This window comes from Aptenodytes forsteri, unplaced genomic scaffold, assembly GCF_000699145.1.
Source record: "Aptenodytes forsteri isolate BGI_AS27 unplaced genomic scaffold, ASM69914v1 Scaffold28, whole genome shotgun sequence".
Classification (NCBI taxonomy): Eukaryota; Metazoa; Chordata; class Aves; order Sphenisciformes; family Spheniscidae; genus Aptenodytes; species Aptenodytes forsteri.
This window is the reverse complement of record NW_008794368.1, coordinates 849238-871971: the sequence shown is the minus strand read 5'-3', so window position 1 is coordinate 871971 and position 22734 is coordinate 849238. Positions and strand designations below refer to the sequence as shown.

General features: G+C 36.0%; 1 protein-coding gene across 1 annotated transcript in view; it reads left to right on the top strand.

Moving 5' to 3' along the window:
- The first annotated feature begins 237 nt into the window (after positions 1–237).
- Positions 238–22734, top strand: part of LOC103905241 (long-chain fatty acid transport protein 6) — a 38002-nt gene continuing 15505 nt past the window's right edge. Inside the window, exons 1-4 of the mRNA XM_009286839.2 lie at positions 238–751; positions 9406–9612; positions 11726–11884; positions 12919–13043. Coding sequence (XP_009285114.2) covers positions 238–751; positions 9406–9612; positions 11726–11884; positions 12919–13043 — 1005 coding nt within the window. The remainder of the gene's footprint in view (positions 752–9405; positions 9613–11725; positions 11885–12918; positions 13044–22734) is intronic.

Here is a 22734-nt window from a genome sequence, read left to right as displayed (position 1 = left end):
GGGGCGGGGGCGAGGTGTGCGGCTGGCGGTCGCCGTCGGCTGCTCGGGTACCCCTGCCCTGCTGCTGCCTGACCCGGGAGTTGGTGCGGGCTGCCCAGGGCGGCGGCGCACCTCTCTGGAGAAGGAGAGGGCGGGAAAAGCCTCAGCCCTTACCGGCTTTCTCCTCAGACTCCGCACCCTTGCCTGGCTGCTCCCTGCGACCGGACTCCCTGTGTCAAGCCGCCTGGCTGTAGGGAAATGAGTGGCTGGGACGACTTTTATCCTCTCCCAATGCTGCCCTCCTGGGTACCGGGCGCTGCCGCCGGGATTGTCTCCTTGCACCTCATCCAGAAACTACTCTTCCCCTACTTCTGGGCTGACCTGAGATACCTGCTGAAAGTATTGGTGTATGGGCTGAGAGTGGAGATGTACCGGCTGCAAGGGAGGATTGTCACAGTCCTGGACAAGTTTGTGAAGCTGGCTGAGAAGCAGCCCCACAAGCCATTCCTCATCTACGAAGGGAAGGTGCACACCTACCGGGATGTGGACAGGAGGAGTAACAGGGTAGCGCAGGTCTTCCTACACCATGGGGCTCTGAAGAAGGGCGACACGGTGGCCTTGCTGATGGGCAACGAGCCAGACTTCATCCATGTGTGGCTCGGACTGGCCAAGCTGGGCTGCGTGGTGGCTTTCCTCAACTTCAATGTCCGCTCCAGGTCTCTCCTGCACTGTGTCAGTAGCTGTGAGCCCAAGATACTCGTTGTGGGAGCAGGTAGAGTATGCACCTGATTTGTACATCCAAAGCTTTTAATGTCACATCTCCCCAGTGTATGTCTCTCCAGCTCCTTTATTGAAAACATGATTTTCAGATGTTCACAGAATGAAAGAAACCTAGGGCTAGAAAGGGCTTCAAGAGATCATAAAGCTTAAGCATCTCGGGCAGAATCAAGTATATCCATGCTTTAGGGGTATCCATTTAACCCTTTCTTAAAAAATGTGCATTGCAGGAAAGTTTGCAACATCTAAGTACAGCCTGTTCCAAGCGTTTAATCGCTTCAGTAGTTGCTTAATGTGTTTCAGAAAAGATTACAATTAGTAAGAATGATTTCCCATTCCTTTTTAAATAGTCAATTTTAATCTTAAGTCATGTACTTTCTTCTCCTGTATTATCTCTCCATCTTTCTAGTGATCAAAACCACTGCAAACTAGAAGGTCTAAGCTCAGACTGTACAACTGCTGCTGTACAACTGTTTGTGGAAGTATGATAGTCTTCCAGGGACTAAAATGGAGAGGGTTGGGTTTTTTTACAGGTGTAGCACATAGGAGGTTGATTTGTAATAGCCACCTTACTGTTGGCGTTGGATTGTAGAAGAAATTGCTGTGTTTGAATAGGAGATAATTGTGTTGTGTCAGTTTCCAAAGTATTACGTTTTTATTAAGTGCTTCAAAAGAATTTAAAATCTTGATGTAGGCATGCTGTGCATTGTATATTCAAATTGGGCTTCAATTATAGAGATGTATAAACTGAAGACAGTTCCAAAACCTAAACTTGCCTCAGCATTTATGATCAAGTGCAAGTGAACCTGCAATGCTAAAAAATGACACAGAACCTTGACATTTTGTTGGAGGAGGGTATTTCAAAATATTAAATATTAATGTTGTCCTGCCTCTCTAAAATTATTATTTCAAGTCTACTCTGCCTTATTTCTATTTCACAACTTCATGCCTTATTCCTATTACACAGATTGTGGGGTTTTGCATCCACGACACCTAAATGGAGGAATTTCCTTCCATCTGTTCTCTGCTGCTGCAAATTTGTGCTTTCAAAAATGTATTTAAGATTTTTCCTTTGCATATTTTTTAATTATAAATTTTCTCATTCTGATTGTATATGGTATGCTGGTTTAAGAATGCTTGGTAATTAAAACAAGCTAAGGAAACAAAAGCCAATTTAAATATAGTCCCAAAACACATGATAACAATGTTTCTGAACTGACAGGTTTTAATTTTGCCTTCTTACTTACTTAATAAAAAAAAAAATCTCATTTAACACCCTCTCATGAATATCTGCTTTTGAGTGTATGGATTGAGGAATGGAATTAATGTTCAGGAAATTCTTGCTCATTGACTGTGGTGAAGGAGAACTTTGGATCAAAACTTGTATCTAAGAGTAGTCTTTATTAAAATGACAGGTTAACTAATGAATGAAAAAAGCATTTGCAAAGTGGGAACAGGGTCCGTGTTTCTCCACTCTTAATTTACCAGCAGCTGATAGTAAGAGCTACTTATGTTGAACTAACTTGTTCTAGGAGTCTGCCTCTGCTCACAAAAGAGCTATGTGCAGACAGATAATACAACAAAGATATCAATAAATTAGTCTGTGAGATGGTCTTTCATGTGTTGGTCTTCTTACTTTATTCATGGGTTTTAGTCTCTTCATTAAGGTTGTCAGTCCCTTGAGCCTGCAAGGCTTCACAGTATTCTTCCTCAGGACTTAGAAGCTCTTTTTTATCTTTATCTGTGAAAAAAGTTGTGTGGGCTAACTCATACCACTCTTGAAGCAAAAACATATTATACATAATTATTGTACGTAATAATTTCCCCCTAATGTTTATAAAAATCGCAGGGCAGTGTTTAACACTGAGGTTAAACAGTCAGTTAGATAATTCTCAAAGGTCTGTTAAACATCTTTTCAGCCAGTGTTATTGTGTGTTTCAAGAGATTCTTCCTTATCAGTAGGCATAACTTGAACTTTCATGTGTGTTTTGCTCCTGTGGCATGATTTTCCACAGGATTGTGCATAGCTTGAACACAGTATTTTTTTTTTTCAAAATATTTACACTAAAACCAATCAACCTGTGGTCCAATATCTATCATTGTCATAGGCATAATGTTTGGCAACTAAGATTGGTTTTTTTAATCAGAGATTAGTATGTAATGGTATTATTTCTGGACAGTGGAAATTCTAATTTTCAAAAATATGTAGGTTTTTCACTTTCTACAAACAAATATAGGCTTGACTTAGCAATTCCATTTCTTGTAACAGTAACAAAACTATCTTTTCAATATTTTGGATGACCTTCAATCTTGTTCATATACTGCAGCACAGCAGAAATCATCCCCTTAGCAATTTGACCATTAACTGTCTGTGCTCAGCAAGACGAAATTTACTGTTGAAATTCTTGTCTGTAATGGCACATTAAATCAGGAACCTGTATTCAAATCCATTTAATATTAAGGTTTCATTTGTTCTGACGGGAACCTTTCACCTTCTGCTGATATCTGGAACGGTTCCCACAGATAATTGTTTATTGCTAAATCTTCCCTGCTCAGAATGGTAGTGTAGCCTTCCTCTGCGTGAAATGATTGCATCTTGCAGCTTCTTTTGGTACATCTTGTAATTTTTCCAAAATGCTTTTTTACAAATGTGATACCTCTGTCCAAATAGGCTGGGTACTATTTATGGTTGCATTTTCTTCCACGCCTTGTTCAGTCTTTCATGCTGCCTCTTGCAAGATCACTCTCATTTGTGGAATTTGTACTCTTCAGTTTTGTTTTGTGCCTGCATATTTTTCAGAGGTTGTGGTTTGGTAACGCGGTCCAATTAGTATAATCTTGTCTTTCCTTCACCACTTGCAGTCATACTTTCTTCTGGTCTGACAATTCTCTGATATTTTGGTTGCTTTTTCTAACTTTAGATGGGAGTCTTCCATTAGTACTTAAGCTTTGGGGGTTTGGGTTTGACTTACGTATTCTACGAACTCTCTGTAATTGAATGTTTTATTCTTAAGCCTCAGATATGTTATAAAAACTTCAAAACTTCTCCCTCTTCAAAACCTCCCTTGTCGGTTTCTTACATGAAATGGTTATGTCTAAAAGGTTGAATTTTTTCTATGACAGCAATGTTCTTTTAATTCATTTAGTACAATCTAGTAACTTGGTTTTTTCCTTCTCATCCAACCACAGGCTGTAAGGCAAATATAGATTCTCTGATTTGCCAATATTTAGACTTTGTGTTTCTTTCCAGTATTTCCATTTGCCTTTGTGGCAGAGAGAGAGTTTTTGCTTTAGCTACTTTCATTTGTCTGCTGTCTTCCCAGAGCATTTACCTCTTGCTTTAATTTGTTATGTAACAATCACACTTCCATTCCCAGAAACTCTGTCTACCACCACTCCCTTTCTGGGGAATGTTTGTTGAAAGAGATTCAAAAGTTGGAGTTTAAAACTGCATTTTTAATAAAACAGCAGTTAACTAACATGTAAGTAAACAAGGAACTTGTAAAGGAGAAAAAAAGAAGCTGTATGACCTTCTATCAGACTGCCAGCATTAGCTTACTTTGACAGCAATCTGACCTGTAGTGTGTTGCAGTTCTTGAACTGTACTTGAACTGGAAGAGTTCAGCTCTTAGTAGGACATCCCAGATTGCCATCATGACTTCTGATGCAAGGATTGAACTGTGAAAGGATTGCTTTACTAAACTCCATGAGATTGGTTTACATCAGTCCTGACAGCAAAGGCTCTTCAGAGAACGTACATGCCACGTGGATACACATGGGCAGCCTGCTCAACATGGGCCTGCTTGAGCAGGGGTGTTGGACCAAGATGACCTCCAGAGGTCCCTTCCAACCACAGCCATTCTGTGATTCTGTACAGAATTACATCTCCCAGCTGTGCAAGTATAGCATTTTCCTGGCCAGGATTCTTTACTCTCGAGGCACCAGCAGTGCTTTCTGCTGCTGCTGAGTATATTCTGAACTTCTCGCCATCTGAGCTCAGAACCAGGGTTTATGCTGGCAGGAGTAAAGTTCAGATAGAAGTGTGTCTACATCCTGGAGGAAGAGAGTAAACAAAGTCTTTTTTGGTATTTGTGAATTAAGGTCATATGGTATTATATACAAGTAGCAGTATCATCACTCATATGTTAGTCACTGAGTGAAAAAAATGATGGATTTTATCAAAACCATCTTTTCGTAACTATTTGGAATAAAAAGCTATTGAGACCTAAACATTTAGGGCAAGGAAACCATAGAAGAGCTGCAGAAGACACTCTTATCTGCTCTGTTAGACATGGTATCTCTTTGATCACTTGCTTTTACTTAGTCTGTGTCTCTGTCACAGATGGCCTTTGAGTGGAAAACAGTGCCAACTGTGATTCCCAAGCCGGTTTCTGTTTTACTACCTTTACTGCCTTCAGTGGTGTTTCAAGATACCAACATTGATCCTGAGCCACAACTGACTTGTAATTTCTGTTATTATTATTAGTGAGAATAAGTGCTGAGTGTAAGGAGTCACTTGGGGGATCAAGTACAAGTAACAATTATTTTCTGAGGCCAGGCAGTGTGGGGAAGAGTTTGGACTTGCCATAGCTTACTGAGCATATCAACCAGGGTACACATCAAAGTTATGTAAGAACCATTTCATACAGTTTTCCTTCCTAGTAACTTTCTGTTCAGTACAAGTTGATCTCATAATCTGATGTATTCCTTTTATCAGTGTAGGACTGTGTCCTTGCCAACAGGCTGCATTGTTTATTTGCTAGAAAATAACATAAAAAACCTTTTGTGCAACTTGAAGCCTAGGACAGTAGTTCAAAACCAAAACTTATTTTCCTTGCTTTCTCAAAAGAAGTAACTGAGTTATGTATTCATGTGAATTTAATGTAACAGTTTCACAAACTTTTTGTTGAATAATGAAATGCTTTAAATGCAAGAGGGAAAAAAAAGGCAAAAAAAGTGGAAAAGCATATTCATCTTGACCAATTACAGATTTTTTTTTCCCAGTAGAAGCTAAATAGTTAGCAAATTATGAATATTCATATACAAACTATGTAAACAATGCGCACAGAACTGCTAACTACATTGCCAAACTTTAGATAAGCAGTCATTTCTTCCAAAATAAATAAACCAAAACCTGAATATACTTTTGTAGTGTAAAAAGCAAACAAGTAACTGAGAGAAACCACAAGCTTAAATAGCGAAATTGCTTTACTGTAATTGCTTTCCTATATGGTGAAGTACACATACCAGGTACCTCTAGAAATACTCAAACTACAGCTCCTCCAAGAGGGCTGTTTTTTCCTGACACGTGAACAAGATTATAGGTTAAGACCAACAAGCCCTACACAACACCTGGCACTGAAGTTCTTCGTTCATGGAACAAAACATTAGTTGACTATCATCAGAATTATTCTTTGGAAATACGTTAGCACAACTGAGAGTTATCTTCAAACACCCTATGCTCCTGTGTGTTCCAGAAGTAATTTTCAGTTTCTGGCACTTTGAATACAGCTGTTTTAAATTACCCTTTCTTATTCAGGAAATCACTTACTGTTTCTGCTGTTCTCTGCTATCTAACCAGGAGTTTCTTTCAAGATAATTTATCATTACAAGCTGTCACATATTGTTCCAAGTACTAGATACCTGAGCACAGAAGAAAAATTCTATTGTATAACTGATTCATAGTTCAATAGTAGTTAAAAAAACAAGCAAGCCTCTGTGCAAGAACAAAAACCATAGGTTTTATGAGTGAGTGTTTGGAGAAACAATAAACAGTGTGTATGTTTAATTTGAAGATTGATCGTAATTATTTAGAGTAAATATGTTTCAGTCTACTAAAAGGGAGCTATGCCCTCCTGTCATTCCTGAATCTTAAATGATTGTGTCTGTAGAGTTGAAATTAATGGTTGCCATCTTTCTTCCTTTGAAGGAAGGAAAGAAAAGAGGAAAAAAGAAAAAGAAGAGGTAAGTCCTCTTCTTTTTGACAGACTTGCACTTCATGTTACTCAAATACACAAAGAACTTGGTGCATGTCTTATCTAGAACTTCTGAATACTAAAAAATTAGAAATATTTGTGAATTTCTTCATGTCGTGCAGTCCCAAACAAAAATGTCTTCTGTAGAGAAGTTAAGAGTTGGTAGGTGATACAGCTTTATCTTCATCACTTTCAAAAATGTAAAAAGCAAAACAATTTAAGGAAATGCAAGAAGGAATGAATTTATCTCTGGAAAATAAGGAAATGCTGCAATGATCCCTTTGGTATCTGCAGTACTTAAAAAGGGTGATACTCACTGAGGTTTTTTTTGCCAGGCCTTCTGCAAGAGGATAGTTTCCAATTAAACAATAGGTGAAATTTCATTTACAATTACACTTTAGTTACACAGGATAATTTTGCATGATTACTTTTATTGAGCAGTTTTTCTCAATATTTGCACATCATGTTTGTTATCTCTTAAGGACACTACAGAGGATGGACAGCTGAGTCTGGTTCAAATGATTACTGGAAGCTGGAGGAGCCAAGAAATTCTTAACAATCCTTAACAATTAACAATCCTTAACATCTTTGGTGGCACTGTAGTTGGAGCCAGTGCACCAATAAAGAATGACAGAGAATGCTATATTCTCTTACTATTTTTGAGAACAGGAGCTCCAACCATTTCTAACACCTGTGTTTCTTTTGCTAGGTTCTCAGCCTAACTTGTATCTATGCAAACTATCATTAGTATATTTAGGAGACATATATGTATATATATGCATAATAGGAAGACAAAAATCAGTATTAGAAGGTAATAAGTATATAGTTATTCTGTCACACTTGGTTTATTAATAGCTGTTTTTCATTAGAAATACTATTGTATTTTCATATTTATTACTTGAAAAATATACCCTAATTTTATAATATGACAGCAAAACAGAATTAATATGCCAGTGAACCTTGACTTTCAGTGCATCAGGTTTCCTGCAGTTAACGCTATTGTCGTTAACGTTACTTTTTATTCACTTTTTTTCATTCTGTTGCTGTGTATAGTGGAAGGGGACTGTAGTCCAATGATTCAAACAGGAGGCTATCTATCTTTTGCATTTTCATAATAATTTGGGTGATTCCTTCCTGAAATCATTCTGCAGTGCAAGGAAGTTAGAACACAAAAATTTTAATGTCACACTCCATCAGATCTATTTGCTAAGCATTCATAAAATATATAGAACTTGTACTCTGTAGGCTTTAGGTTTGTAAGACGTTTAGTTGGCAACAGTAGGCTACATCTCTGTTACAGTAATAAAGATTAGTATGTCATTCATTAAAATATATACAGCAGTCTGTCATTAGGAAAGTAGTTTTCTGAAAGATTATAAATCCAGTTATTTTGGTGTAAAATTTATGCAAGGGGATTCTATTAATGGTATCCATATTTAATATTTGTGAAATGAGCTTGGAGTTGACATCAGGATTTCAAATGCTGGCTCTGGCAATGCCTCATTATGAGGTTCTGGGTGAGTCATGTCAACTTTGTTTGTTTATTCATCTATAAAAACTGAGATAATAACATAAATTCATACCTACAGGGATATTTGCAAGATTAATTACATAGGCTGATATCCAGCAAAGCACTTAAGTGTAAATGAGTCTTTAAGTATATGAATAGTTCTATTGAAAGCAATATTATTCCTATTCTTGAGAATTTTCCTGGATTAGTACTTTAATGCCTGTTCAGTGTTCTGAGAAAGTGACAGATTGTAAAAATGCTTAGAAATATAAATACTAAATGTATTACTTAAGGATTGGCCTCTATTTATATTTTTTCTTTTTGTTTAATCTGGGGCTCACTCTCATGGTTTCTTTCCTGATAAGCTAACAAAATAGAACTTAGTTATGCTGCTGTTTTTATTTTATAAAAATGAGTTTGTTTTTATATTCAGGTAAAAGCCAATAGAAGGAATGGCTTTCAGTGAATGAACATGTGATTGTAAGAAAATAAAATTCTCTGATATACCTAAAATCAGATGCATTAAAGTATCTAAAACACTCAAAGCACTACATAAATAGCTACATGGTTCTTTGGCAGTGTCTGAATAAGCCACAGGCCTGTATCATATTTCTATTCTGTGAAATTCAGGTACCTACATACATGAAATAGTTTTTGTTTGTGTGTTTGTTTTTAAATTAGTCACTTCTGTGCTTTTGAAAAAAAATACTGCTCGACGAGAGATTGCTGTTGAGGGCATCCAGGGAAACCTGCACTGTAATTACCAGCTATGTATATATTTGCCTTGCATCTTCAACAGATTTCTTCATGATTTATTTGAAGTGGAAGCTTAACAGCACTTCATTCTGGCCTTAGCAATGACCAAGGGTTATCCAAAATGAGGTGGGAAGCAGGAGCTAATAATCAAGGCTCATCATTTTGCCTTGAGGGCTAGCTGACAATTAGACCTTGTAGGGTCAGCAGTATTTTTACCACATTATATCCTGTTTTCAGTGAATTTTCATTCTAGTTCATCATTATTTTATTGAATTTATTTATGTCCATGGAATTGACTTTCATTCCTCTTTCTATTATGAAAAGTAAAACTTTCAGAGGAAAAATACTTTATTCGCTAGTTTTGTGAAGACATAATGTAAGTAACATTATTTTATGTTAATTTTTAAGATTTGCTTGGGACACTGGAAGAAATTCTTCCTAGCCTCCAAAAAGACGTTAGTGTTTGGATAATGACCAAAGACTCCACTTTTCCAAGTGTGCATACCCTTTTAGACAAAATAGAAGCTGCGTCTGAAGACCCTGTTCCAGTTAATCGACGCTCTGCCAACAACCTCAAGTCATCTGTTTTATATATATTTACTTCAGGAACAACAGGTACAGGTCTGCTAAAGAGTCTACATTTTCCTTCAGCTTTCATCTGGAAACTTGATTTTCCAAGACTCTAATCTTTTGGTTCATCTTTTCATAGTCGAATATCATATTTCTTATCTAGAAGCATTATGGTAGAAAATAAGCATGTTTCTTGGCAGTGACTGTTTATATTCAGTGGTTTATGGGCTTTTCTTTTTTTTCCTGCCACATTGTGCAAATACTATGAGAAGCTTTATGTCTTACTACTTCACAGCTAAGGTGTTTATAAAACGATTTGCTTTTTTGGTGGGTTTACAATGATAATAAATATTATTTTGTGATCGCATACCACTGCCTAGCTAACATTGTATCTAGAACTTCAAAAAACTATCTTCAAACAAGCAAATAGACATTTGACTTTTCTTCATTAAGTCATGTTCTATGCAGGTCACTGTAGAGACAGAAAATAGGATTAAGTTACTAGCCTTTTAGTTTAGAAACAGATGGCTGAATTTATTACCAGTGCTCCAGCAGCTAAGAAGCTAAGACTTTAAAAAAACTGATCACTGACATGAAAAGCAGCATGATGTTGTTAAGATAAGCAGATTGGCATTCTCATTCAGCTGAACACAACAGTTTTAGTCACAAGAATATTTAAAATGAAGATGTGTTTTATGGCTTTGTTCCCTCATACAAGTAATTATTTAATTTATTTGCTTCGGGTTCTGGAGAAAAATTAGGAAATAAAAATGTCAGTCTAGAAAAAAAAATTAGAAAGATATAAATATTGTCAAGAGGTCAAGTATGTTTGTAATACTACTAATATAAATGTGGACAGAATATCTGTGTGAAGTGTCAAATTTTAGTTATGTAGAATTTAAAATATTTTTGAATGCTTGTATGTATTACATTAATTTACATTGGATTTCTTTTATGTACCATGTAACTAAAAGAATAAGGTTATTTAGTCTGAGGAGTGTGGAATAACCAAGCCTAATCTAAAGTAAGTGAGCATTTTCACGCTTTCTGATAAAGCAAGAGCATAGTGTTGCTCCTAAAATCAATGATTGGTAAACTTAATTAAAAGAAAGAAGCATCTTGCATGGTCTGTAGCCAGCTATCTGTAAAGGCAGAAGGAAAAAACTCAAAACTTGGTAGAGCACTTCTTGCTATAAGTGGTTCATTTGCAGCATAGGCTTATTGCCTTTCCTCTTTAGTGTGATGGGTTTTGGAATAACTTTGAACTGTAGCTAGAATCTCCATAGATTACACTTCCAGTTAACAGCTATAGTTAAGTCTTCAAATGAACGGTAGCTTTGCTAGACTAGGTGAGGAAACTTTCTGAACCATTAAATTTTTTTATATTTTTAACAGTTCTCACTGTTCATCATCAGGACTCAGCCTGAAATTTGTGTGTGTACGTGAGAACATATATGAAGCAAGAACACATACCCTACTCAAAATAATGGGTACCAGAGTAGTAGCCCAAGAAGCTCTTGCATGTGAGTCTGCATGTTGCTGAGCAGAAATTCTGTGCTGAACCGGAAGAAACTCATTAAGAACCTAACTGGAGTGGACTTTCTGCTGGACTGTTTTTTTATTGTACATAGTCTTCACAGTGTTCTAAAACAAATAGGTAGACTTAGATGTACACATCTTAGATAAGCACCCTCTACATGATCTACTTCGTGTAGTTCCCATACCTTTCTTAATTACTTTATAGTCACTATGACTCTTGCCTGAAAGAGATCTAGTGTGATGCTTCTTTATGTTAAAGGAAGTCCATATGTACAGTAAATACTTATGGCCCTTTGTTGGCTCTATATAATTTGATAGCGTGCTAACTGTGGAGTTTCTTCATGTTTCCACCTATTTGAATTGACTTGACATCAGATTAAATAACTAACAGCCAAGGTTACAAACTGGCTTATGTATCTTTGTGTGTACAGAACAAACATGCAATACTGTGTTAAACAGATAGTTGTCTATTAATGGGCACCTAAACAGATGGCTGAAAATTTGGTTACAGAAGAAAGTATTGATTCTTTTATGATTTTAGAGATCTTACACAAGGAAAAAAAAAAAAAGAGTTCTCTTTAAGAGAAGCTTTATGCATGGTTTTGTGTTTTAATTACAGGTCTTCCAAAGGCTGCAGTCATCAGTCACATGCAGGTTCTTAAAGGAGCTGCTGGACTGTGGGCTTTTGGTGCTACTGCAGAAGACATAATTTATATTACTCTGCCTCTTTATCACAGTGCAGCATCTCTTCTTGGCATCGGTGGATGCATTGAATTGGGTAGGGCTCATTTCATTTAATTGTGTTGTTAATAGAGAATTAATTATTATAAAAATGTATAAAACGCACTTAGGTTCACTGCCATTAGGGAAACTAATGTTTTGCTGAAATCAAATGAATAGTCTTTTCGGAATAGCTTTATATTTCTATATTTTGGGGATAGGGGGGTGTTGTAATAGCGAAGGATCTCTCACAAGCTATCTTTTTGGTACTGGAGAAGAATTAGTTATAGTCATTTGTGCAACAAATGTTTTTACTTTCTTTTATATTTAGGTAAAAAGGAATTTAAGGACATGTAATATTTTAGCAGTGTATATAGTGCATTAGTATGTGTAAAGACTAAGCATTGTACAGTGGAATAGAACTAAAATGTATTTTGGTGAATTTAAAAAGACTGACAAATATATTTACAGTAAACATCCAGCTTTGTCATATATCATTAGATAATATATAATTTATTTCCACTTGATTTGTGTACTGTTTTGGCACGGACAATAAAATACTTATTTTACTGAGACAATGTAGGTGTCCTCAATGACACTCTTATAAAAGATTTATTTGGAACTTGATGGCAAATATTTCCTGTTTCCTGAAGCATCAAGGACAAGTCAGAGCAAGGGAGAGATCACTGGATTATGGATTAATTCTGTCTGAATCTGCATCAATGAATACTTTCTTCATTGAAGAATGAGGTTTTAGTGATACACAAATGATTTGCTAATTCAGGCTGACTTTTCTGGATATTTTCAGTTAAACTCTTTTGAATAATGTTACAACACCAACAAAGAGAAGCTGTCTTCTTGCTTTTAACTCTTATCTATCGGTTTACTTTCTCACCAAGGAGGAGACTGGGTTCATCTCTCTTTGTCTACCAGGTTTGAACACACGTCTTCTAATAAAACAGCTGAAATACCATATAGTTCTCTGAACGAGGCTGCTCTTAGTTCCTCTTATGTTCTATTTTGTAGAAATAGTGAACATAAGCTGCCATATAGAGAAAATGCTTCATTTTCTTTTCTACTGTTTCCATAAAGGTGCAACCTGTGTGTTAAAAAAGAAGTTCTCAGCTAGTCAGTTTTGGAGTGACTGCAAAAAGTACAATGTGACTGTCATCCAGTACATTGGAGAACTTTGCCGTTACCTTTGCAGCCAGCCAGTGGTAAGTGGAACCAAAATTACGGCTATTCATCTGTAAGTGATATGTACATTTATTGTTCTTAATGTGGTTATGTTAAAAGGGAAATAAAACCGTACTGAACCTGTCCCTCTGCCCTTCTTTTTATGTGAGGTTCTTCAAATATTTGGTGATCTGTAGACTCTAAAAAAACCAAATGGCTTGAATCAGGAAGATGTTAAAGTATTAAAAGAAAAGATTTTGAGACTAAAAACTTATTCAGTATCATTTGTTGAAAAAATGGTATTTCACAAAGTTTCACAATTTAAGTTCAGGAAACCAGGATTACTGTTCAATGTCTTTTCAAAATTTTCAGAACTTTGTTTCTTGCAACATAAGTATATCAGAGGTCTCAAGTTTTGTAGGTCATGTTTTAGCACTGTTTTGGCTTGTGGAATGTGCTTGTTTTGAGACCATATAAATCATATTTTAAAATTTGGAAGGGGTTTGGTCTAGGTTAGCAGCTCAAAGGAAGAATGCCTTTTGTTCCAATTAGAAAGCTGTTCCAGGCAGCAAAGCTAGTTTTGTTAAAGTGACATTCCTCTCTGAAACTGTGTTAGCCCTAACTTGAAAATACTTCTTTTCCCTTGGCAGTCAGTGGTGTGATGGTCTATCTACATGGTATCAAGTGCGAAGTAGGCTGAACCTGTTGTAATTACCAAGTATAGCTGACTCAGGTTAACTGAATTAACTCTCGATCTTGCTGTTTTCTGGTATGTTTCTGTATCTACCCATTGACGACAGAGAGACCAAGATGTTTAGGCTAAGCTAAATGCCTAAAATTTGTTGGTATTAATTCAAGATGTATAGAGTGATATAGATGGAACAGGTATAACCTGTTGCATAGCAAACCCAACTGACTTTCTATCCTCAAGTGCTTGTGCTAAATGTGTTAAAATGAATATGAAACAAATGTTCTTAGTCCAGTATACACTAAAATTCATCTTGCTAATGCTGGCAGCTTCCATCCATTTATGAGCTGAAGGTTGTCCTATTGTTTTTCAATAATAAATCCTAAATGTTACATCATACATTATCTTACCTGGTTAAGCATTTTGATAAATGACTTTACACAGTTACTTATGATCATAAACCACTTAGTTTGAATATTGAATAAAAATAAATAACAGCTTCCAAGCACCTGTATAACATTAAGCAAAAAGAACTGTATCCTCTTCAAATTTAACAAAAGGTTTAGGAGAACACAAAGAGATTTCTGAAAACGTACAGAAGTTGGATGCAATGCAACTGTTGTCTCTTTGAACATTCTCCCTTTGCCTCTATCATAATTTCAATTGTGATTTCAAAAAAATAATCAGTGGTTCATATTCTTTTCAGTGAATTTTATTGAAATTACTCATCTCTTAGGAAATGTTGCCAATAATTCAAATTAATTAATCTGAAAATTATTTTCTAATCCAAGTCCTCATTTTACCAAGAATAAATAATAAACCAAGTCCCAAGAATAACCTCCTCCTTAAGCAGCGTTCTAATACTTCGAAGAGAATACAAATCAGTCTTGTTTTCCAGCAGAATAACAATTTGCATTAATATCTCAAGTTGCTGACCAAAGAATGGAAAAGGTCGGTGTTCATAAGGCAGTGGATTTTTTTTTCTCCTGAAAATTTTCAGAAGTATGGTTAACTAATGTAGCAGTGGGTCATAGATCCTACAGCACTATCCATGCACGCCTCAGCAAAGAGAATGTTCTTGAATTAGAAGGCATGGCTGATGTCCTGCTGCCCACCACTGGCTGTGATGTGAAACCAGAATAGTGATACCTTTCTTTCTCTGTTTCTTTTTTTTTGGTGTGTGGTTTTTTTTTGTTTGTTTGGTCTTTAACTTTATAATAAAATAAACAAAAAGTTACAGGATAACAAAAAATCAAGTTAGAGACCATAAGGAAAATCAAAACATATGAAGGGCCTAGCTTTTATAAATTGTGATTTTTCTTCATTGTAGGCTAACATGATTTTCCCCAAAGTCATCTCCTTTCTCTCCAACACTTCCCAACTTTTTTGCAGCCTCAGATATTAATTGTTCCCCTTTTCTGTCCTTTAACTGTACAGTTAGAGCATGGCATTTTGTTTTACTCATTTTATCCTGTTCAGTATTTTAAAGCAAGAATGATAGATTAATATACCTAATTTTCTAAAACAAACGATCTCATTTTCAAATCCTTACCAAGCCATCATAAAGTTAAAGGAGTTTTAAATTTTGCAAATAAAGATATTTATACCATCATTTACTATTTATATACTATATTCTATATTTATACCATCATTAACTACTCATTAACTATATAACTATTCTATTTATTAATTCATGTGCATACTTTCTAGGAGCTGGCATGTCTAAACTCTTTGCTCTGTGAGGCTATGGGGTTTTTTTGGTTTTGGTTTTTTTTGCTAGTTGACTAAAGAGAAACCAAATGTACCTTATAAAGAAAAATTAAAATTATAAAATGAATCAGTTTGACAGCTAGGTACTGGAAAAGATAGTATAAGTATGTGTCATGTTAAAACTGGAAGAGAAACATGTTCACACAAATAAGTGGAAGGATTTTAAATATGTTATGCAATCCATTATTATTTTTAAAGTAGGTGAAATAGTTTGCCAAGTTGTTATCTCTCAAAGTTTCATTAACTTAGAAGCACTGTATATACTAGCAGCATGAGAAAGATATGGCTAATACAAGTTTTAAAGCTCTCTGAAGATATGTGGGCAGTGTTCTCAAGGCTTACTATAAAGCCCTTCTAATGAACATAAGATAATTGCTATGGTTTTAATCTAAGTGCTTAATTTGTTTCTTTAACACTAAACTTGGAATAAATGGTATATTTCTAACAGTTGGAGGCCACAGTGTGGCCTCTTATTTCATAGGTTTTGAACAGAACTTTTGGCAAGTCTCTGTGGTAGCATATAGACTCTTGGCTTAGCTTTCCTTATTAGTTTTGTCTTGTATGATCTTTCTGCCTCCCACTCACATCTGCAACAGCTCTTGAAGACTCTTTTGCAGTAGAATTTTTCTGAAACCTGTTCTGCATCCAGTTTGGTTTAGTAACCTGTTGTCTGGAAAGAACATTTGTTAGAAAAGGAAGTTGTCTTTTTTCCTTAAGTACGAGTACAAAGACTTTGCATTATGTGACATTCATAGATTTTGCTGGGCTTCTAAACAAGCGAGTAATCCTCATGACTGCCCTCTTCCAAGCTCTTTTTCTGGAGTCTTTTGATCATAGTGAAAGTGTAAGAGCCAGCATTGATGGCTAGTAGCCATCAGTAGCTACAAAATGGATCCTGCTCTAAGATACTAGCATGACTACTCCAGTGAAAGAGAATATTCAGCAAATTAATAACTTGGTCTTGCTGGCTGACATTGCTCAAAGTCTCTGTTAACAGTGATCTATGAAATTTCAGAAGTATTGCATAGCATAGGTCCCTACTTCCTCTCTAAGCAAAGGCCTTGGAAATACTTCTCTTCTAATCTGTGGATATATTTTCCTTAGAGGATTGCAACACATTTAACATTTAAAGTGTACACAAAACCTTCCTAATGCACTTGCAGATTTATTTCATGTTTGAAGTAATGAGCTATTTAAATAATACATTGTGTCCTGAAGCTTTTGGAAATATATGAATGGTAATGCAGCATCTCTTTCCTGCTTTTCTGCAAAGGAGACCTGAATCCTGAAGTGGTTTAGAAACAGAGGCTAGAAATCAGTTTTCTTGATCATTATGTCTTCTACTCTCATAAGCTGTCATACATTATGACATTAATTGTATGATTTATGATACCTTGCATGAACTTGGTAAGCTGTCTATTAAAACCAGAGTTCACTTCTACTTGTATTCAAAGTCTATTTCACAATTAATTATAACATTGCTTAGAAATTTTCTTTCAATATCTGTCCTGTTTTATGTCCATTTGGTATTGAGCCAACGTTATCCTTTGGCATCAGTAACATTTGCTATTTTCTTGGGATTACCTCAAGTGTATAAGACCATGTATATCAGCTTTCAGACTTTATTTTGTTAAGCTGAAGCAAGCTAAGCTCTCTACTAGATCCAGTTTGGCCAAGGTTTCTCTGGATGGGATTAAGCTCTCTGAAGTGACTTTAGAAAAGATGCCTAAGGATTTATTTTATTAAAACTCTTCTGTGTTAGAACAATAGTAATTTAGAAGGAGAAAACAAGGAGGTCGATGCTGCTGGGATAAGCAAACAGAATGAACACTTTTTTCCCTGCTGTTGACTCAAGTGTTGTGGGAAGGGGTGTATGAACGGGGTTTATATATGTTGGATAGCACTGTCTCCCACCTAGAAACAGGTTTCTTTGAAGGAAGGGAATTTGATAGCCAGGTAGGGAAGGAAAAATGAATCAGCAGGCACTTCTCTACAATGCAGGTTTTACTTCACATCACATTTTATTCCCCATTAAAGTTTAGCTCAATTTATGTTTAGTACTGGAAATTGTTCTTTCGCTTATCATTAAAATGTGGAATGGAAATTTGTCAAGCCCTTTGCAGGTTTTCAGCATAAACATTTTATTAAATACCCCAAAGCAATAATGTGTCACAGTTACAGACAACCACATCTGTACCTTCCATTTGAAGTCTCTGAATAATCTCTATATGTCATTACAATTTTATTTACTGGGGGGAATTTTGCAATTTATTTATTCTTCTAGTAACCTGTGTTTTTTAAAAAAAAATCTGCGAACACTTGTGTATGTTGTAAGCAGACATCATTCTTAATCCAAGTTGTTACTGATTTACTACAGTAAATTATTAACAGTGCCTAAAAGGAGAATTGAACACTGTTTGTACATGCAGTTAGAGAAACTAGAATATGTAGACTAAGAACACATTCAGGACATCTGAAGTGAAGCTTGGAAATGGACCTGGGATTTGGAAGCTTGTATTTTTTCCCTCCAGACTATATCAGTTGATCTAATAAAAAATATACTGTATCTCACAAAAAACTTTGTCTGTGCTTTAAACTGCCATGACTACAACAGTGTTATTTTTTAAAAGTGGGCTTAAAAGCAGATTATAATCCAGTCCAATTTGGCAACTGCCTTCTGATATTTAAATGTACTGGCATACCTCTCTTGGACTCCACCCACATGATGATTCTGTGTCTGTTTTCTCATTCTTCCCACTAATAGTGGTAAAGGTTTTCAGGTTTTGTTCCTGAAAAAGTCTTCTGTAATGTTCGTAGAGTTTCTTTGGCCTTAGGAAGCATTGGTTTTCCATACCCAAAACAGCACTAAAGGCTAGTTGCGATGTCAGCTACTAGTTCTAGCATGATAGCTCAAGACTTCCCTGAGTCTTTAAGAGGTCATATAACTTGACCAATTTTCTTCCTTCCAGCTTCCTTTCCTAGATACTCATCTTTTGGGTTAAGCTAGTGGAATCATGCAGAAAATAGTGAAGCCTAGAAATCGCAATCATACTTTTACAAAGGGAAGCTTCGTATTGCTCACAGAATAATGAGCACAAGAAATAATCTGTGCGTGCTTTAATTGTCTCAATTGACCTTTGGAAAGTTTTGTGTAATTTGTTTTGACTTGTAGGCTCCTAGGGCAATCACCAAAAATACAATGATCTACTTCATATTACTGGGTGGAACACAGAAAAAAGTGCCTTTTTTTTTGTTGGTAGATATTTTCTGAGGAAATAGAAGTACAGCTAAAGAAAACACTTCCTATTAGAACAGCTAAAGGAAGAAAACTCCGGTTAGAATCGAATCCTATTAGATTATCAGAAGATCGATTAATGAAAGTGTGGTGAGAGTGAGCTACACTAAATAGCAAACAACTAGTTCCTGAACTGGAAGGATGTGTCCTGTTCCTAGAATTCCTGTTCCTTTCTTATGGTGCATCTCTTCAGTAACCTTCCTGTTTTCTTTTACTTGTATTTTTAAATTGGGGTATGTATTTTGCTCAAAAAATCTAGTTGCAATTTATAATTAGGCATTACTGGAAAGTGAATGTAAGCATGCATCTTGAAGAATTTATTACATCTGTCATCATAATGGCAGTAGGTTATCTCTCATCTTACAGTCTCTCTACCAACTACCTGATGCCCCTTTTTTCAGGGCTAATGTGTCAATAGAAAACTGGTGAATGTGTTGTTACACACGTTCCTTGTAAATACATGAGTGTAAATCCTGTGTGGTCTGTCCATCATGTTTTCTACTTAACAGATGTTTGCATTTCTCAGGCCCTGAGATTGCTTTTAGTTTCAAGGCCATAATACGGGAAACATTTCATGCCTCCTTTGCTTGAAGTTGTCTTTGCTTCTCTCCATTTGGCTTTTCCTGCTGCAGAAATGGTAAACGGAGGACAATTGACCTGTTTTCTTGTATTCTTTTAAAGCAACTGCTAAGTACATTTTTGTATAGCTGCAGTCATGAATCCTTCCCACACCAATTAATACACTGTTGATGGCGCTTTAAAAGGCATTTGTTTTATCAACAACTTAATCATGTAGATAGTCCACATAGTTTACAAAGAACACTTAAGGAGGAAAGACTGGCAGATGAAAAATCCCAGGTATGTGGTATTTAGTGTAATAGGCAGATCTTGACTTGTCATTTAATTACTATACAAATGAAACAAGCACTCAAAATGGAGAAATAGTGTGTCAGAAACTGATTTATGATGTATGCAGATATTTGGTACACGGTTCAAAGATCTTAGCAGAATGAACTGAAGAAAAGTCCAGGTGTAAGGTAAGAACAGTTCTTGCTTATTAATGCTTCAAAAAGGCATTGAAAAAAATGTTTCACCTTTACTGTTAGAAATAAGTGGATGTAGACTGAATCCCCATTTTATTTCAGAATCACTCTGTAAGAAAAGAAAATCACAGTGCAGGAAAATAAATAAATACACATTTTTAAAAATCTTGGAAAGATGTTCTAACATTCTGTTATTCTAAAATCTGTCTTCCTAATTATCTGTAGAGAACTATTAATCACATTCAGAAACACAAAGCATGAGCACATTATCACAGGACACACATTATTTGAACTTATTTGTGATACTTGACCAGGGCAAGGCACTGAGTCCTTCGTAAATGAGATATTGTGAGGAAATACAGCTTTTAGTGAAGGAAGCGTTAACTAGGTACTATGCTGTTGCAGCAGGCTAAGAATACAGGTGCAGACAATGGCTGCATACCATCTGTTGCACAGTAACCCGCTGACGTGCAGGTTCAGGTGTCAAGAATGGCACAGGGATAGCACAGCTTTATCTCCCAGAAGAGATGTGTGCTAGGTGACTCCTTGGAATTCCTCCTACTCCTATAATACTATCTACTGTTCTGAAGGGAAGCTAGTTGATGAAATGCCATCTGAATATGGCAGAAATTCCAAGCATGACTGTTTGGTGCCATAGTCTGTTTAAAGCATAAGTTCCTGCATATTTAATTTATTTTAATTTTCATACATTAGGACATCCTAAGTGTGCATCACTCAACCATGTTTCTAGAATTTGTTGGAATTATCATCCTTTTTCCTTCCCTTCTCTTATTTTTTGCATTTTACTTACTGCATAAGTTTTCGGCCACTGTGCCCATGGGTACCAACATGCCTTGCCCTAGAGCTGGACTCTGGCAGTGATCTGGACAATAATACAGATGATGAATACATAGATTGAGTCATGAAAAAGATGTTAAAATGGCTAACTCCATTTTATTTACTGTGGTTCACTTTCCATTGAAAGTTAGTTACATGTAAAGCTAACATGAATTAATGTCATATATTAGTTATACAAAAGTTTAGGTAAAAATATGTAAAAAATAGCTATATGAATTTACTCACATGTAAAACTAATGTGAATTATCACTGTTTAAAATTTCCCTCATTATAATGATTCTCTTCATACTTACTAACCTGCTGGGAGATTAAGTTACATATAGTTTCCATTCTTACAGTTGAAAAGGTGCTAAATGCATGACAGTTTTAATGCCTTTTTCCCAGAAAGCCCTGCAGTACTCTTCAGGGAGTCTTGTATCAACAGATGGGTACAGGTAGAACTGTGATGGAGCTGACTAAATCACAAATATGGCAGTTGCAGCAAGGCAGTCTAACAGAAAATTTACCTTGGTTGTGAAGTAGTGAATTACTGCCCTCTCTTTTAAGAAAATTTGCTTTCTGTGATCAGTTCCTGATGACATCATACACCTTCTTTGTATTTTTGCAGAAGGGCTGAATGCCTTAGGAGAATACTACTTAAAGTGAGATAGCCATGCATTGTATTATTGATAGGTGTTAACATTGCAAGCACAGTAGAATGCTGACCTGTCAGGTTTACTCTGTGTCTTTTCCACTAGAGAAACAACGTTGTGCTGTAGTAATATAAACCAGACAAAATAACATGAGGAATTGAAGGTATTGAAGTAACTGCATTTATAAATGATGCTGTATTTGTCCTTTTGGAAAAAAAACATAATCCATGTAGGCTCTTGTTTTCTAGTTCATCCTAGTTTGTGTCTTTTCAGCAAACAGCCATCAATGCTTTTATGTTTCTTAAAGTAGAAATAATAGAAGCAAACTCACCTGCTTATTAACTTGGTCTCTAGAGATTTTGAATGTTCCTAGCCTGATGAATGACCCACTTAATTAGTATGTGTATATATGCACACGTTATTTGTCTCTTCTGTTCATTGTGGAACAAAAAATTTCTGTGGAAGAATCTCTTGTGCGATTTTTCATATCTTAGCAGAGGCAGTACATTTGAATAATTCAGTGGTGTCAGCAAGGGGTAACTGCAGTTCAGTTACTGACACGTTAATTTGGTTTAGCAATGAAACTGTAAGGAAAATACCCACTTGGAAAAGTTTTAAGTTGAGCTGACTGGGATATTCTAAAGATGGTGGACAATTGTTTTTTTTTTTTGGGGGGGGGAAGAGTTAAAAGCTTTCCTGACAAAGTTCAAAGTAGCACTGAAACACTTCCTCTTAAAAAAAGGAATACTTTTTTTGTTCGTTGACAGGATAATGATTTTGAGTGTGTGATATAACAGACCTCATTATTTCAGCTATATGAAAATCTACACTGTTGCATTGTGATATTGCATCTGAAGTTGAAAAAACAAACCACTCCAAAAATTACATCTATGGGCAATTTTTTTAGACCCTTTGTTCCAGGCTATGTCCATGGTCAGTTTCATTGTACTATGTAACGCAGCACTTGTTAATAATGATTTAGCGTGAAGGCAGTGAAGTATGTGCTTGTGTGTTTAGAAATGACATTTTCATCTGAAGTAACGTAAGAGAGGAGAAGGGAAAAGGGAAGAACTGGGTTGTAAAAACAGAATGGTTAGTGACCGAGGGAGGCTGGTGAGTGATGTAGTTTTGAGGTAAAATAGCAGGATAATGCCTCAGACTGTAATCTGCCAAGAGCTACCTGCATCTAGTGAAATAGGTGAGTTCCTTGCTGAATAATTCAAGAGGACTTAATTTCCAGAAGAAAGACTCTGAAGCTCAATAAAGGAATTTTTTATCTTTCTAGAGAGTTACTGGTTTTGAAAAGGGAAGAAAAAAACTTGGTCAGTCTTTGTGATTTAGAGGAGGACCTTAAAATTTCACTGTGCTTGCAGTTTTTGTTACAGAAGTGAGAATTCATGATGCTCATGAAAAATTTAATTTGGCCAAGACATAAGCCTCTGAGGA